The sequence below is a fragment of the Falco rusticolus genome, chromosome Z, assembly GCF_015220075.1.
Source record: "Falco rusticolus isolate bFalRus1 chromosome Z, bFalRus1.pri, whole genome shotgun sequence".
In the NCBI taxonomy this organism is placed as follows: domain Eukaryota; kingdom Metazoa; phylum Chordata; class Aves; order Falconiformes; family Falconidae; genus Falco; species Falco rusticolus.
In genome coordinates, this window is record NC_051210.1 from 37,852,280 (window position 1) to 37,870,932 (window position 18,653).

The window sequence follows — 18,653 nt, forward strand, 5'->3', positions numbered from 1 at the left end:
TCAGTTGACAGCAGAATGTGTTAGTTCATATTCTACTGAAATCTGACTCTTAAGGAGCAAAAACAGTTTCAGCTGAGTAAGATGTCTTAACTTTCCTAGGATCCGGTGATCTGGCTTTATAGCTTTTGCTCTGAATTTACTTTGAGATCATTGGAATCAGGGTTGTTTATTGGGATTTGGCAGAATAGTGATTTAGTACAGTAGTCTGTACACATGTTAAACTTGTCTGGTGTTTATAATAGCAAATATTTCGTTAGCTAAAGTTAGTTGGAGTGGACTTCCAGTGTATTGAGGTGCTTACAGAGCCATGTATTTACTAATGTTTGGACTTGTGACAGAGTTGAATTGATGAGAGAACAGTATACTAGTTAGAAGGAAGATGCATCTGTTCAGGAGGTTTTAGAGTTAAACCTGTGAAAGACTGTACTTACATTAATTCTTCTGTGTAATACAAAACAGATTTGAGGCCTAGATTTTAGGACTTTGTGAAATGCTGAAAAATGTAGTATTTGATCCTTAGTCGGTTTATTGCATGACAGTTGTGCCTATACATCTGACTTCTGCCACCGGAATATTGGTATGTTCCACTATCTCAAGTTGTCAGGCTTGCTGAAACGGCCCTCATAGTTCTTGCAATGTACAAATGTCATGTACATGATCAATATCTAGTATACTGAAAGCCGTAGGTGTTCTGTTTAATTTGTTTCAGAGAACAGTTAGATTACTGAAAACTTAAGGACAGTCCAAGTTAGAGGGGAATTTGGGTTTGGGACCTAACACTGGTCTCGTGTTAGAGGCTGAGAAGATGTCTTTTGTGAAACTAGACTGTAGATTTTTAAGAAGATTTTGCAGTCTGTAGTAGTTCTGTATTGAATCAAATTGATCTTGAAAAAACGTATGCCTTTTTAATGCACTCAAGTTTAATAATTTGAAACAATACATCAGAATCACAGAAAAGTAGACTGTAGGAGAATTTGTGTACAGTTTGTTATCAACACTTCTATGTTTAATTTCAAATCAAATTGCAATTTTTGGTACTTTTTTATATTGTGGTTAAAGTGAAACTTGGAAATGTAAGTATAGACATATTGTTTTTCTTGTGTCACAGGGATTTTTGTCCTTTCTCAGTGCTCCGCTAATAGGTGCTTTATCAGATGCATGGGGAAGAAAATCTTTCCTTCTTCTTACAGTTTTCTTCACCTGTGCCCCAATTCCATTAATGAGAATAAGTCCGTGGTAAGTGGTACAGACTGCAGTAGTGAGCTGCTCAGTACAGCAGAAATTCAATCAGAGGAGTGGTTTCGGGAAGTGGGAGGATAATAAAAGGGAAGCAGTTTTCCTTTCAAGATGTGATTGCATTATTCAGGAGTTTTCTGTTTAAGAGGCATTAAAACTGTGTATCTTATAAGTAGAAATTATACAATAACTAAATCACATTCCATTCACACAAGTACAACAGTAATTGCAAATTTTTGGTAGCCCTAACTCAGTTTTAACCTCAGCTGTTAACATTTTTCCCTCTGAGGACCGATAGTGCTGTAATAAAACATATTTTTAAAGCTAAATGACCCTTAGAGTCTACTGACCACGGAAAAATATAATTGCTGCAAATGAGACCACAGAAAAATATAATTGCTGCAAATGAGATCTTTTAACTCTTTGATTAGGCAACTTTGGAGTCTTAACTGAGTGGAATTGACTTGGTTTCAGTTTCATTTACATTCATTGTGAAACTTGGGAGGATTACAAAAGAACCTTGTGTGTGCAGAGTTCGGCTTCCAAAGCATTATATATGATAGTTTATTCCTTAACTGGTTGAGAAACTGAGTTCTAACGTAGTTCCTTTTTTATAACTTAAACTTGCTTCAGCTTTTTGAGAGTGTGAAAATGTATAGATACCATGGCCTGAAGGGGCCATTTCTTCTTTTAGGCTGATGTAAACAGTAGAATATAAAAGTTAAAATAATTAAATATAAAAAAATAAAATTCCATTTTCCAATATTTAAGTGAGACTTAAATCTCCAGTAAAGCTCTGCTAGTTCTTGAGGAACACTACTCATAGCTTAAATACAAACTTGCTTGATTAGTAGGAGAAAAGAAAGAGGTCTTAGCTTAAACTTTCTAATTGTTGCTTTTAAATCATTAGGTGGTACTTCGCTATGATTTCAGTATCTGGAATCTTCTCTGTTACCTTTTCTGTAATATTTGCCTATGTAGCTGATGTAACACAAGAACATGAAAGAATTACAGCCTACGGACTGGTAAGAGACGCTAAACTTGATGAAAAGGTCAGATTATGACCTTCATATTGAACTTGTGTTTTGATGCACAGATTGTTTCCTAATTAATGTAATGAGGTTGATAGAGAAAGCAATGAACTGTGCGTCAAGTCACTGCGTTAGAATTTGGGAAATCTAATTTAGACTTTTTACTGCTGCACAGACTGCTCTGTGCTTATAGGAACAGAGTAAGAATTTGATGACTTTACCTGCATAGAGGGCATGTGTAACAAAACATATTTTAAGTTTCACAGTCGGAACAAGAAATGTTGTTAAAGGCAATGCAAGTTATTTAACACTTGATCTGGCATATTTTCCCACCCACCTGTAAATTGCACTTTTAGTTTACATGAATTCTTTTTAATATGGAATGGCTTTTTCTGTAGTCAAAACAGGCAGAAAGGATGAAAATGCGTAATGCAGTGTTTTTAGTAGTAGTTGTGACCTTTTTTAATTAGCAAGGCAAGAGGAAAATAGTTCAGTTAGTGTGAATGAGCCTTTCCAGTAATAATGTAATTCCTGGTTAGTTTGCTTTCCTGAGTATCTGTATTGGTTTAGATTTTGGAGGCCTATTGGTAGATGCCTTTAGCCTTTGAACGTCAGTTTATCCCTCCATCATCTGTGCATCTGTTTTCACTGTACAGATATTAATGAACTTGATTTTTTGGCTAACTAATTTACTTTGAGCTGTTAAGGCAAAAAATAAAGGCAAACCTTAAGGACATACGGTTCCTCAGATGTTGATGTAACAGTTAAGAAAATAAAGAACTTGGTACCTTTGAACCAAACTTGTGTTTATTGTTGTAGTAGAGCACAAAGCAGCTTTAAAAGTTCTGAAATTCCCACTTTATTTCCTCTGCCTATAAAGAAGTCTGTATATTTGGAGCATATATTTGCCTGCCTTCAAACAGTGCTTTGTTAACAGCTTGATCTAAAAGTCTGTAAAATACAGACAAAAGTGCAGTTGGTTTGATGAGGTCTGTATCCCTAATCAGTTTGTTATAGTTTTCCTTAGGAATTTTTTTCCTAACTTGGTGTAAAGCTAAATTTCTAGCTTGTTTTCTTAATTAGTCTATAAAATAGTTATGCAGTGCTTTTTATTTTAGGGACTGGAAAAGAGTGGTACTTAAAAAAACCAAACAAACTAGCTTTATTCAAACCTTTTCTGATGATTTTTATAGTGAAATTTAACTACAGCCCTTATTTTTCATCATGTTCTGCCGTATGTGAATATAGTAAGTGATGTGTTCGTAGTTGCATGTCACTGCAACTTAGGATGAAGCCATTATAGTTGTTGTTGAAGTTGTTGTCATAGCTAATGATTTTCTACTTTGCTATCTAGTGGTAGCTATGTATTTTAAATACAAACTGTTAACAAAGGCATTATGTATTACTCAGAGTGCTGAGGCTCAGGTTCATTTAGGCAGGCATTTAGATGTCCTGACAAGTTTTTCAGTGAAATTTCGTTAAGATTCATACTTAGAAAACAAACGCCATTTTAATCTGTTCAAAAGTAAGACCCGTTTTCCTTTGAGCCGAAGTCAGTCTTTGGTTGCAAATTCTGTCTTGTATGATACGCTGTGGAGGAGGTTGGAGAAACTTTATTTGAGCCCATGTATGTGTACTGTCTTAAGTTACTTATTTGTTTGTTTAAACTTATATTTTGACTGGTGTTTTTTTTTAAAACTGCACTTCTGGGGAGGGCTGGTATTGATCAAGTTACTTTGTTTTTCTGCAGTGGCAGAGTAACAAGTTTGAAACTGTTCTTGTGCATAGGTATCTGCCACCTTTGCAGCAAGTTTGGTAACTAGTCCTGCCATTGGAGCATACCTGTCTGCTAGCTATGGAGATAACCTTGTTATACTAGTGGCCACATTGGTGGCTGTTGTGGACATCTGCTTCATCTTGCTAGCTGTACCAGAATCTCTGCCAGAAAAAATGAGACCTGCTTCATGGGGAGCATGTATATCATGGGAACAAGCAGACCCCTTTGCAGTAAGATGTACTTCATTAAGTAATTAATAATTGATGATTAATTATTATTAATAATAATTTGCATTAGGTAAGCTTGATAAATCTTTAATCTTAGCTTGAATATTCAGTATACCATAATCTCTGTTCTCCACTGTCGCACAAAAAGATCTAGATAAATCTAAAACCAAAAATCAAACCAAACTTTGCGGATTAAATGATTGTTGAATAGGAAACAATGTTTACTGTGAAATCTAAAGGGAAACTGCTTTACTTTTCTAAGTTACTTTCTCTGTTTTATTGTAAGAGAAACGCTGAGTTCTTATACTGCTGCAGACCCCAAACCCTGATCTTTTAAGGGTTTTCCATATTTATTTTATGGTTTGTACTTTTGGTTGGCAATATCTCTCTCCACTCTTGGTGATACGTGATTTCTTTTTAATATAGAATGGATCAACGATACCCAGTTTGTCTACACATATATATAAGAGGGGTTAAAACATATCATGTGGTCTTTCTAGTAACTTGTTCATGTATTCTCACTTAGCTAAATTGTGTTTGTGTTACACCTTAATATCTTAAAGAGAGGAAAGAGTGATTGTTCTTCATGAGATCCATCCTGCTGGAACTAGTTGTGCATGTTGAGAGATGAGTGACATGCCTGAAAGACTGCAGTTAAAGAATTTGTTTTCCACAGTTTGCTACTCAAGGTGATTCATATTATGGGTGAACAAGAACAAGAAATGTACAAGGAAAAATACTCTTGTAATTTGGGCAGAGAAATAGTTGTAATGAGGCTATATAATTTGCTAGTGTCTTTCAGAACAGATTATGATGATCAATTAGAAGACATGCATTTCCCTAAATATTATTTGAATCTGTTTTCAGTGAATACTTTTAATCTGGCATTGAACAGTAGCTTGAAAAATGAAACAGAAACTTTGCAGAATTGGATACCACAAACCTTATATAATAGGGGGTTATTTCTAACTTGATGTTCAGCTGTTTCTGTGTGTGATTTTTTTTTTTTTACCCTTATATGTGGGTAAAAATGGATTTGAAAAAAGTAAATCCACCTTCTACTTCCTTTAGACTTTGAGTAAATGTTTCAATACTTGTTTTGTTTCTTTGTTTTACAGTCTCTGAAGAAGGTTAGAAAAGATTCTACGGTTCTCCTGATCTGCATTACAGTGTTTCTCTCCTATCTGCCTGAGGCTGGCCAGTATTCTAGTTTTTTTCTGTACCTGCGACAGGTAAATGTTGGTGTCTTCACATCTTACTAAGGATGTTTATATAAGTATTCCCCAAGACCTGCTTCTTGTGGAAGGTTTTGCTCAGAAACTGCTTTCTGACAAAATAACTGCTTTAAAAAATAAAGGCAGGGTACTTTGCTAAGCCAAAAGTTGAATAACACTTGATTTCCGATACATAAGTCCTGCCATAGCTTAAGCATGTGTTCATACAGTTAAGCAGACCTTTCTTCCCATTCAGTGCAGCAGTTTGTATGTCTTGAGGTGGGATCTTCCCTGTTGAAGAGCTATTGTGTCTGGGAGTGAGCGGAGAACTTCAGTTTCCAGATACACGACTTCCTCTGTCTCCTTTTTTCAAGGCAGTGTTCTTTTCTTGTGTGGATTTCTTGGCAAGCAGTTGAGTTAAGGATTGTTCATGAAAGTGTACGCTTCCTGTATGGATTTAGAATTATAAGCAGGGATCAGTGTTTCACTTGAAGAAGATATGTCATTGCTAGTGATTGTCCTGGGTTGTGTTCAGCATTTGTTTTATGCATTTTCTGCTTCTCTTCAGATTATAGGTTTTGGATCTGCTAGCATTGCAGCATTTATAGCTGTGGTAGGCATACTGTCTATAGTAGCTCAGGTAAGCTTTATTCTTTTTAGTGTGTTATTAGAAAGTACAAACTGAATGCTAAGGCATGGTCTTCAGACTATGAAGCTTGGCCGTAAACTTCGTACATGCTCTAAAAGGCTAGTGTATCTTGCATTCACTTAACGTTGCATTCATGTATAGTCTGTGTAAATGTCTTGCTTTAAATCTGCTTTCCTTGAAAGTACTGGACCTGGACATCAGAAGATGAAATTAAAATTTGCTAAGCTTGGATCAGTAAATTTACTGGAACTCTGGCTTTAAAATTATTTAGGAAATTGGTTACTTAATGCAAGGCCTTCTGAAGGGGAACATGTTATTAATTTTAAGAAAGAATCATGCTACTTGCACCTTTCAGTCGGCTCATGCTTTCGATCTTGCATGCAAACAGTGCAGGTGTTGACATGGTCTGTCCAGAGTTACTCAGGGTCAGCACAAAAGCTGAGGGACTATGAGGCTTTGGTATATTGCTTTCATACCTCTTAACTGGCAACACTGAACTGGGTTTTGGACAGGTCCTTTATACCTTTTAGAAATCAAACAGTTTTTATGATGCCGATTTTGGTATCTTTATTGTGCAGTTTGTCCTCCTGTTGTGATAACAGAAGAGGAATGGCACATACAATATGCTGCAACCTTGTTGCCATCCTTAGCAGAGTGGAGGTCTTAACTGTTTTGATGTAAACAACACATTCTTCAGAGTTCACCGCTGGTGTCAGTTGTATACTTCCTTATCAGTTCAAGTTGTTATTTTAGTCCTTGCCCCGTGGCTTGTTCTGATGCTGTTATGTATGCTCACATTTGTCAGTCACACTTTATTCAGATTAGTATTTTTGCTGAAAATCTCTAAAATGGCAGCCCTTGTGTTTCATCATTCTCAGTGTTGAAATGAGGAGGTTCTGCGTTGATTTTTGAACTCTTTGAAGAGTGCTTATTGAAATAAGCTTTGCTTCGTAAATACTGATCTATGTTGGCATGTTGGATATCTCCAGAATGATGTAGATAGAATTACTGTATTTTTGCTATTTAGCTTTCAAACTAGCTTTGTCTTATGAATGAGAAACAAGTAAAGTAGTGCAAGATGTACATGAGAGGAAGTGTGTGCTGCTTTGCAGTCCCTCTGGTTCCTTTTCTTTGGATTTTTATTAATGCATTGCTGAATTTCTTGTGTTAAAGAAAAACATGTACTCTGTTAACTGAGTGAAGTTGTCCATATGGACTTTGGACAAGGAGCAGTCTGCTCCTTGCCACATGAGTGTGTTGCTGCTGTATGTGAATTGCGATCTCTTTTCACTCAGCAGAAACACTCCTAACAGATGAAAAACAGTGGCCTTCCTTTAGGTTTAGTTTCCATGTGCAAATAAAAAGGTCATATCAGTGGTGTAAAGAATCAGCAGAAAATGTAATTTAAGATGCTTAGAAATTTGCCTTGGCCAAATTTCTGTGCATGTGGTGAAGTTGGAAAAGCAGCAAGATTTACTTGCTGGTTTTAGTTGTAAAATTGGATAGTAATTCATCTGACCTAAAGAGATCACTTTTTTCTGAAGTAAGTGTATTTTTTCCCCTCTGGTGTTTGCAGATACTGGTAAATTCAACCCATATCCAACCTGTACTATCTTAACTTGGTAGCAGCATTTACCATGGAACTCTCTAGTCTGTAATGGAACAGAATTGCAGAGGTGGAAATGAGAGCCTGTTCAGAGTGGAAACAGACACTGAGATACAATGTCCATAATGAAGGCAGTACCTTGCCTTCTTGATGTCTTGAAGCAGAAACACTTTAATAGTTCAGAATGTCTGTACATCAAATATTGATATGACTAGTCTGCATTTTTAACTTAATACAGGAGAAGTAAAAGCATGAGTAGTGTGAATTTCCTTGTCTGTTGAAAGGTCTTCTGTATTGCTTTGTGTAGAAGGAGAAATTATTTTAGCAATCTGGTTTTTAAAATAACATTTGGATGAATCAATTTCTCTTACAGACTGTGTTTCTCAGTATCTTGATGAGGTCTATAGGGAACAAAAATACAGTTCTTCTTGGCCTTGGCTTTCAAATCCTTCAGTTGGGTTGGTATGGTTTTGGATCTCAGTCTTGGTAAGCATGCATTTTCATAGGTACATACCTGTTAAGGAACTGAAGATATTTTTTGCAAAATGTTCTTCCATTCAGTTCTGTCATCATGAGTATTTAAATGTTTTGTGAATTAAGTATTCTCATTTGCATGGTATTACCTAAGTCTGGCTTGTATTTTGCACATGTAGAAATGCTAGAATTTTCCAGATACATAGTGGAAGTTGAAGACTAACAGCCCTTTTGAAAAAGGAGTCTTTGCACCATTATGGTCCACTGAGTTTTATGTCTACAAATGTGGTTAAAACTTTTTGTTAAACTCACAAGCTAGTAAGTGGTATTTTCTCTCCAATAATTCCACTATATCCATTCAGTCAATCGATTACTGGACCTCTGCTTTTTTTCTTTCTGTTCTCTTACTATAACTATATTTGGTGTTGGAAACTATCTAGAGCTTCTTTTGTTGCAAAAACTGAAGTAAAATGAACTAGAACCATAATAAGCTGGAGCGGCTTTTTCTTTACAAAGTTTGACCTGCTGACAGTGATGAATGCTTGTTCTTTATCAGAGCACTTCCTAGTGAGTTATACAAATTAGAGAACTGCCTCACTGGGACACCCTGTGAAATTTTTCTTTTTTACAGCCTTTGGAGAAGGAAAGCCTGTGCATCACTCCTACTCCCCTGTTTTCCTCTGCTGTAGTAGCTAGTGTAGAATCAAATGTGCTTCTATTCCAAGAAGCTCAGGGTAATTTGTAGGAAGGGAGCAGAAGACAGCCCTGAACAGATCATTTCCAGTCTTTAGATACTTCAATAAGAGTACTTTTGAAAGGGCATCAAGCCTTGAATGAGGGTACCCTTGTGGCCCTTTTCAGGGGAGTGGGGTGTAATTATATGGGCAGGCTCATTTTTAATTCGAAGTATGTATTTAACACAGGATGATGTGGGCAGCAGGAGCTGTAGCAGCAATGTCAAGCATTACGTTCCCAGCAATCAGTGCTCTGGTTTCAAGAAATGCAGAGTCAGATCAACAAGGTGAGTGTTAGATGAATTTCTGTTTCAACATCAGACTACTTTCTTGGATGACTCTTCTGTCTAGAAAGCAGCATATTTACCTAGGTGTACTTTTCAAGTATGTTGAATCAGTTTCTTGGGCAGTAGCTGTCCATAGGAAGTCAGCCAATCTGTAGGGAAGAGGCAGGTACACAAATTTATCAAATTTGCATTGCAATATGTATACTTTCTGTCTGACCAGCTAATTGTCTTCTAGCTTCCTGTAAAAGTACTACAAAAGCAACAAAACCAGATGTGGTAACTTTCAAGTTGTTGTTTTGGTTTTTTTTTAATTAAAAGTAATAATCTCTAAGTGAGGATTAATGTAACGGTACCATCTTTTTTAGTTTCCATTAAAAAGGCATCTTTTGAGATTGAAATAAACCTATACAAGAAGCTCTATTCTGTGTGGAAAAGTTGTCCCTATTTGCTTTAATACCTCAGATTTTCAAGGAAAAGAAGAGGAAGCTTAAGGAAGTAGCTGATCTAAGAAGACAGCAAAATTAATTGGTTTTGATATGAATGAGGAATGAACAATCAGAAATAAATTCATTTAAAGTAAAGTGGGGGAAGGGGTCATCACAAAGTAGAACCCTTGTGTATAATAATTGAATTTAGTGTTCTCATTATAAGTATTAGTCTTTAACATTTTACTGCTTGAAGTTAGAGAAGTGTAGTTAATATGTGAGGTATGAAGGAGGTGTAGTTCTAGGAGGCGCATTTCCATTGAGCTTGAAAGTTGCAAAAGACAGTGTTTTGCATGGCTTTTTTAATCATTCTCTTCTCCCCCATTTTTGTTTTGTATTTATGTCATGAATTGAATAGTTAAGTTGAGAGAAGGCACTGATCTTTCATTTTACATAGAGGAAACTACTGTTAATAGTGCAGGCGTACAGTAGTTTCTAGAGTGATATTTTGCCACCTAGTGGCACAAAAATTTTAAGCTTACGTGTCAACCTATGAAGAAAAAAACTTACACAACTTTGCTTTACACTTGTTTTCTTTCCTTCCGTTTTACAAGTTACTGCCTTAGGAAGGAGGTGGATACACAGACTACTAGTATTGTAAAAATAGTGTTCTGAAGAATCTTAATCTGTAAGATCACCAAAAAACTTCTTACGCTTCAGGAAGTTGAAACAGAAATACACCCCTAGAACCTGTATTAATCAAACTTCTAAAATAATCTAATGTAAAACTGCATCCAAGCTAGTACTGCTGCATTTACTGCCCTGAATGAGTTACTTCGTACTTAAATAAATCCTGATTTTTAGACTGGTGGTGGAAGAAATCTGTTACGCAACCCGTAACACATGGATGCATTACTCTAACTTTCACTTGAAAATAAATTGAGCAGGTACCACACTTAATCTCTGCTTTCTTTGTTGTGGGCTTTGGGTGAGGGTGGAAGAACTCTAATAGAGAAAATCAGACTTGCACATAAATGTAGTTGCTCATACTCAAAACTCGCATTACTTCCAGTAGCATGCAAGTACAGTGACAGAACTATGGTCATGCAGAGAATTATTTTAACAAGCCAAGTTGTCTTCAATGTATTTCTTATGATCTTGGTATGCAGACATAATTATGAGATGTGCTATTTTAGAACAGCTATTAGAATATACTCAAGAGCTGTAAGCTGTGAATGTTTCATTCTTTATTTAAAAAAAATAAATAATCCTACTCCTTTATTTTTCTTCATTAGGTGTTGTCCAAGGAATAATAACTGGAATAAGAGGTCTCTGCAATGGCCTGGGACCAGCACTGTATGGCTTTATTTTCTTTCTCTTTCATGTGGAGCTCAATGAATTGCCACCTGATCAGACATCTGGAAAAAAAGCAATGCAAGATACCAGTGATGAGGTGAGTTTAAAATTTGATGTGAAGTTTGCAGTGTAGAACTCGGGGATAAAAATCTGTCATTTTGGTTGATTTAAATCCTTGATACCTAATTCTTGAACTCCTCGATTCTCACTTGTCAGCTTTATTGAACTATTAAGATAGCTTATAACTTAAATTTGATAGTACATACTTAGATTTACGGTAGTAGCAGCTTTGGTTTCAGTAGTCTTAACAGAGCCAGTTAATGTGAATCTACTCATAACACAGTTAAAATTCAGTATTACAGGGAAACATGAAATTTTGACAATAGGAGGGTAATTTTTGTAACTCAGTAAACTGTAACAAGTTTATCTCTGAATCTCACAGCAATAGGTTAATTATTCATGTACACAGTAATTTAGTATACAGTTAAGATATGTTTATGGTTTTTTGTTTGTTTGGGTTGGGGTTTTTTTCAATGACAGTAATAATGCTGTTTATCGTCTTTCCTTACCTGTATGAAACTTGAAGGGTAATGGAGAAGTCAATCCTATACAACATTTTTGGAACTCCCTTCGATCTTTTGTTTTGTTTTTGTTTTAAATCCCTTCCGTCTTTGTTTCAGGTCTGCATTTTTGTCTACTTTGTTCTTCCCGATTTGACTTCCAAAATGTCAAATATATGCTTACTAGAGTTTGGAACCTTATGGACTCCTTTTAGTTTGATTGCTCTGACCTCTTCAACTACAATTTCATTGCTTTTTCAAAATACTAAGAATGCACTTTCCAGAGAGGTGATGATCTCTTAGTTTGTCATTAAGCTGATTAAGACAGACAACAGATTAGCTGGTAATAATAAATAAATAAATAAATAAATGGTAGTGTTACTGTGGAAACAAGCCTCTTCCCAGCTATTAACTATAACCAGTGCTTGAACATATTGGTGGCGTGCTCCATAATTTGCTCAAGCAAACAAAGTAGAGTTTTAAAGTAAGAGAGTAAGGGGGTAAAAACACTCTTTTTTTCTTCAAAAAGGAACTTGTAGTGAAATATGGAGACCATTAATAATCACAGTTTCAGATTCTCAAGAGCTGTGTCATGCTTCCACTGGATAAAATTTCATTCTTGAACTCTGTTTTTTAAAGCATCAAGTCACGTAAGCTTTTCTTGGGGGCAGGAAGTGTGATGACTTTTTGACCTTGAACATACATTTCTGTTATAAGTAATTTCAGTATGTTCTGTTACTTTAAGAATATCCATGTGTTTTTTTTGTTGAAGTAGTCCAGATGTATTACAGTGGAGTAACTGACTGTTCCAGTAAGTTATAAATGAGTCAGAACTTGTGTAGCAGAATTTTCTAAGACTTAACGGTAGAAAAAATTCCTGCAGTGAAGCCTATATGTAGGCTTCCTTATAAAATAATGATTTTTCTAAACAGTAAGTGGAAGTTAAACCATCATTTCAGACATCCTTGTTTTCTTGAAAACCTACTTAATAAATAAGTAGACTTTTTTTAGTTAGAAGTACAGCAAAATAAATACATATTTGTATAACTAAGATTGTTTTTTCTTCTGATTTCAGTAGGACAGCTCTTATGTTTAATTATGTATGAGCTCATAAACTTTGTTAAATGTCTGTAATTACCCCTACTAATAGTTACCAGGCACCTAACACATGGGACTATCATTCAGGAAAATATTACAGTTCTTTTTCATACTGATTCTTATGTTCAAGTCTAATGTAACAGTGGGAAAGAACCACCATTCAAATATTATATAGGCATAAAAATTGAGCCAAGTAAAATGAGTGGAAATAAAAACCAGGGAATACACGCTGATTAGACAAGGAAAATGTGTACAAGCCTAGCTTACAACACTAGAACTACCATGGATTTGCAAGGCCCAAATGCAAGCTACATGTCTCTTGATCTTGTTCAGTATTTTAAATTGATAATTAGGAGATGCTTTACAGATATACATAGTTTGAAAAACATTTATTTTATTAAATGCTAATAAATCTTCACTAAGAGATGTTTTAATAACAAGTTTAAATGGTCAAGTACCTTGTTTTAAAAAGTTACTGGATGTCTGTGGAACTGCTGTTAACTGGTAAGTCATTTAGTCTGTGACAAGCTTTGTTAATTTTTTTTTTTTATTTAAGCTTGTATTCTACCCCTGCTTGTCCAAAGCTATGAGTGTATAGAAACAGCTGAGAATGCACTCTTACTGTGCTGAACCTTGATCGAACCCCAAGGTGCTGTTAAGGTGAATTAAAAACAGTTCTTCCTCCTTTATTTCCACTACTGTAATAGTGGGGATTATTACAACTACAGGAAATGGATTTTAAAGCTGTTATCAGAAATAGGTTATGTATATAGGTTTTGTTAAAATAATTAATGTGAAGAATAAATTTGTGTAACTTATGACACATTTTACTTTGACAGAAAGCTGTCTTGTCCCATTAAAAAAAAAAAGTTTAACTGCTGAAAGCTGATTATTGCCATAATTTAGTATTGTACCTTTCAGATATAAAGTCTTCTGTGTACACTGATGGACAAAGTGCTAAAACAAATGGTTAGATACCATGGCTTTGTAAACCTCAAATTGTTAGATATAATGGCTTTGTAAACCTCTATATTCCGACAGTAGACAGGGAAATCTGGATACAAATTTCGGTTATTTAATGTGTAGAGTAAATGGATGGGAATACATCCCAGTGGTAATTTCTGGAGGATTATTTTAAGGAGCTTGAACTTGAAGGCAAGTCAGAAAAACAAACAAAAAAGTATTAGATTCTGTTGCTCTAGAGGACTTAAGAACAGGATTTTACTGAATATCACTTTTTTTTCCTTGCGGAAGTGGGAGAGTTGCAGTGTTACCACAGGTCACAGTTGCAATTCTGTTCTGTCAAAGAATTGATGTACCTATTCAAAAAATTGTGTATCTGCTATGCAAAGCATAAACAGTAAAAGCATATCTGGCTTAATTCCTATTTAAATAACTGTTTTCAAAACTGGAGACCCTGAAGAAGAGTGTGAGGTTGCATAACGGTCCACAGTGAGCCCTTACAGCGAACAGGGCAGCCGTAGGCTGTGTTTGGACAGCGATAGTAACTTGGCAATGCAATAAGCAGGGACTGCTGTTCAAAGCTTCTTACTCCCTTCAGTGGAACTGCAGTAGTGGAATATTCAAAAGCTGCTAAGATAAATCAGCTGTTACACTACAGATGAGGATATTAATTTATTACATTTGAGTACTTGTGGGCTTAGCACCACTTGAAGATTTAAGTAATATTGTTAGTATAAATTATGTTAATATGATTATATACTTTAAAGACTGTCAGCTGAAAAATTAGGCCTCTGCTTGTAGTAAGAGTTGAAGCAAGGGAAATATGCTGTTACTTTATGTTTAATTTCAGCTGCTTTCCCACTTTGTATTAAAATAACTTACTGCATTTCATTTGGTAGAGAAAAAGGACACTGGATTGACAAGTTTAATCTTCTGATTTCTATTTGATTTTAGTTGACAAAGATACAGAGAAGTTGTTCAAGATAAAAAATAGTTGCTGGATTGCTGACACTTTCTCTTGTGGAATTTTGTCATCAAACATAGCTGGCTTAAAATTAGTCTTACAACCTTTCTAGTGCATGCTTTTAACTGGGGTTATGAAATGTGGACAAGTTGTTTTTTAAATTTAAAAACAAACTGCTTAGAAGCAAGAGAGAATAATTCCAAATACCAAGTTATACACGCCAACAGCCTGACTCTGCAGTGAGAACAGTATGTACTGCATAGCCTGCAGTACTTTCCTCACTCATGTATTAGTTTTTGGGAATGTTTATTTAGCTAACGATTCTAATGTATGTCAGCCATAGAAGCTAGTGGAAAAAGTGAAGTTGAAAGATTTACTGAGCATTTCCTTCTGGGTGTTGTGACCTTGTCCTATTAGTCTTCAGAGGAGTCTTGCTGATTTAACAGGCATGTTGCCTAAAGAAAAAATAAATACAAAGAAGCATCAGTCATTGTTTCATTTGCTAAGCAAGCCTATTGTCAGTTGGTAGTTCTGTGCGTGTTTCTGTTTTTTAGATCACTATGCAGATCAGGTGAGGAATTCTTAGGGACTGTAGATGCAGAAAATTCAGGTTGTGGTATATGTATGAACTTGTTTGCATAACTTTATAGTCACTGTAAATAAGTCTGCCATTATCTCCTGCTTTAATGTTATAGTTCTTAATGCAGAAGTCAATGTCTAAAACTTCATGAATTCTTTGATATGCTTGTTTCCCTGCAGAGAGCAATCATTCCTGGTCCCCCCTTCCTGGCCGGAGCGTGCATTGTTCTTCTGGCTTTTCTAGTTGCCTTATTTATTCCTGAGAACAGCAAAGCCAGCAGTACCAGAAAACACAGCGACAGCATCAGCAGTACTCTGAATAACAACCTGGACCAAAGTAGTGAAGAGGACACTGAACCATTGCTGCAAGATAGCAGTGTATGAAGCCTAACTTCTGAGCAGACTAGGGAACAAATTCATGCACTGAATTGCAGCTCTGGAAGCTTGGTGGGGTCTAGAGAGTATCTGGCCTCTGAATGGAAGGTGGCTGTGTACAGGGGAAGGTCAGATGCTGTACGATACTTGAGTTTGATGCCATACCTACAGGAGGGTTTGTTTAGCATGGCAGGTCACAACTAGACATGATTCTGCCCGATACAGGACTGCAAATGCTATGTCAAATCCTGGTATGGGGTAGAAAGCAGAATATACAGTTGTAATAGATTTTTTTTTTCCAAAGTTTGAACATTCTGTTCCCAAAGTTATATGCAAAATAATCAGGTTTAATGCAGAACAGTTTCTGCCACCACTGTGAAAGGTTGTTTTGCGTTTCTTACGCCTTTGTCTTCAGGTATGCTACATGTAGCCCTTACAATATAAGAGGGACTGATCTACATGGTTCTGGTATCTGAAGTAGTGGTTATCAATAAAAGTAATTAAATTTCCTGAAGATACATTCTCAAATACTATTTAGTAACGAGAAGTCCAGTAGTTACCAGAAAGCAATGATGAAACTGAGATGCCTTTTGTGGGTGTATGGTCACACATGACAGTCGTTACCCATAAATCAAGGTCATATTGAAGTCTTAAACCCGCATTTCAGAACAGTATGTTCTCAGCAGTTAAAGCAAATCCAGATGGCACCTGAGAGCACTGGTCACAATAATGTTTTCATGTAAAAAATAGAATTTTAATTATAAAAAGAGCAGTGTCAGAAATATGGACACTTGTGACTTCTGAAGCAGGAAAAACAGTGGGTGCCGGAGTAGTTTACATCAAGAAATATGTATATTTATTGCATTTTGTCACTTTATCTGACATATGAAATAATCTTCCCTATTAATTCTTTTCACCCCTGCCTTAATTGCTACTTAGTGTTCAGTTATTAGTCATATTTAGCCTTCATATCACTGTCTTACCTGCTGATATATTCATATCAAATTTCTAAAAGATGCTTTAAAGAAGTTACAAATGGCTAAAAATATGCTAATTTTTAGAGACATTTTATGAAAAAGACACAGATTTATATGTATTTTGTTGCAGTGTAAATGGACCATTAAACCCAACTTTAATGAAGTACTGCTATGAATGTTTTATATGTATGCAATATATGTAGATATTTGTAAGGAGTTTTAATTTTTCCAGGTGGAGCACTGTGTAAATCATGTAATTATAAATGTAACGAGGGTACTGACAGATAAACAGTTTTTTAAAAGGATTGTGTATTGGCTGAACAAATTTAAAAAAATATATATTTTGAAACTTGTTCAACATTGGGCAGAGACAACAGACCTTTTGTACTATGCAGTTTGGTTTTTAAGTTAATAAGCTTCCTAATGCATAATAAATCTACATCTTAAGCTTTCTAGGTTTCATGTGTAAGTGTGTTCTTCCAAGTTCACTATTGTGCCTTCCCTTCTTCAGAACAGAAGTGGTTTAATCCTAATTTTCTGGTGAGGTTTACTTGGAATTCAAGTCTGGGCTTTTATGCTGGATATTTTTTTTGCTGCAGGTTGGGCTGCAGTCCAGTAGGTTTTGCATTATCCCAGTGTACAGAGTCTTCAACTTGATATGGAGCTTAAAGAGATCATGGAATATGTTAGTGTTAAAAGTAGCAGTTTTCAAATTTATTACAATTAATAGTATTCTAGCAATGGATCAAATTTTAATTTTTAAAGTAGGATCTCAGAATCACGGAGTGATCGGTGTTGGAAGGGATCTTTAAAGATCACAAGGTAGGACATCTTTCGCTAGAACAGGTTGCTCAAAGCCCAATCCACCATGACCTTGAATGCTTCCAGGGATGAGACATCCACAGCTTCTCTGGGCAACTTATTCCAGTGTTGTCATCTTCATTGTAAAAAAAGATTTCTTCCTTATGTCCAATGTAAACTTACCCTTTTCAGCTGAAAACTGTTGCCCGTTGTCTTGTCACTACAGGCCCTCGTAGAACATCTCTGTCTTTCTTATAAGCCCCTTTTATATATTGAAGAGGTCTCCCCGAAGCCTTCTCTTCTCCAGGATGAACAACCCCAGCTCTTGGTCTTTCTTTGCAGGAGAAGTATTCCAGCCCTCTGACCATTTCTGTGGCCCACTTCTGGACCCACTCCAACAGGTCCATGTCTTGTGCTGGGGTACCCAGAGCTAGATGCAAAAAAATATTTTGAGCGTACACCCATACCGTATATAAACTATATATGTGTATTGCTATACTAAAAGTATATTATTAAAAAAATGAAAAAAGGTGAGATCTAGTTTAAGTAAACAATTTAAATGTGTTTATTAGTGGTATGAAATACATTTTTGCTCTCACTAGAAAATTAATAACTCAGTAAGTGATGCTATAGAATACGCTTAATTATTTTTTTTTAAAAATCTTGGTTTAACACTGCTGTACAAAGATTCAAAGGTCTGGTTCTAAGTTCATTTTATTTTGATACTTGGTTTTGATGGCTATTGTTACTTAAAAAGATAACTTACAAAGATACAGAGAATCAGATCGTAGTAGTGCATTGATGGCTGTGCTTATTAAGTCACGATGCTCACTTTTCAATCCCATCCACCAGTTAATTAGGCAAAAGTGTTTGTTAAAATTCAAGTAGTAAGTTTGTCTTCCTCAGTGTCAATCAGCTGTTCTTGCAATCTGACTGCAAAGTCTGTTTTTGTTTTTTAACAAATGGATTGAAAACCCAATAAAACTTTTCATCTGGAAGATTCTAAGCAGGTTAAAAAATTGTTTCCAAGTTCAAGTGTACAGTTGTGAGAGTTGTTACAGGTGACACATTTGCACCATTTTTTGCAACAAAACCACATGATGATGGAAATATTTCCAAACTTCTGTCTTCAAAATGCTGTCTCCATACAATAAGTTTCTTTTAAAAAGCAGTTATTTTCTCACTCTTTGTTCAAGTGTCACATTTACTTTGAAGATACAGGTTAAATGTTTTTATTTTTCTAAAAAACTGGCTTAGGTAGCGTAAACTGACAGTCCCTTTTCATCACAGAAAAGGTCAGCAGATTTGGAATACTTGCTT

The 18,653-nt window shown here is 35.6% G+C and overlaps 1 protein-coding gene across 1 annotated transcript in view; it reads left to right on the plus strand.

The window, feature by feature from the left end:
• Positions 1-16,987, plus strand: part of LOC119141422 (hippocampus abundant transcript-like protein 1) — a 31,762-nt gene extending 14,775 nt beyond the window's left edge. Inside the window, exons 4-12 of the mRNA XM_037373755.1 lie at positions 1,109-1,236; positions 2,147-2,261; positions 4,056-4,274; positions 5,390-5,503; positions 6,054-6,125; positions 8,114-8,226; positions 9,138-9,235; positions 10,956-11,113; positions 15,361-16,987. Coding sequence (XP_037229652.1) covers positions 1,109-1,236; positions 2,147-2,261; positions 4,056-4,274; positions 5,390-5,503; positions 6,054-6,125; positions 8,114-8,226; positions 9,138-9,235; positions 10,956-11,113; positions 15,361-15,564 — 1,221 coding nt within the window. The 3' untranslated portion in view covers positions 15,565-16,987. The remainder of the gene's footprint in view (positions 1-1,108; positions 1,237-2,146; positions 2,262-4,055; positions 4,275-5,389; positions 5,504-6,053; positions 6,126-8,113; positions 8,227-9,137; positions 9,236-10,955; positions 11,114-15,360) is intronic.
• The last annotated feature ends 1,666 nt before the right edge of the window (positions 16,988-18,653 follow it).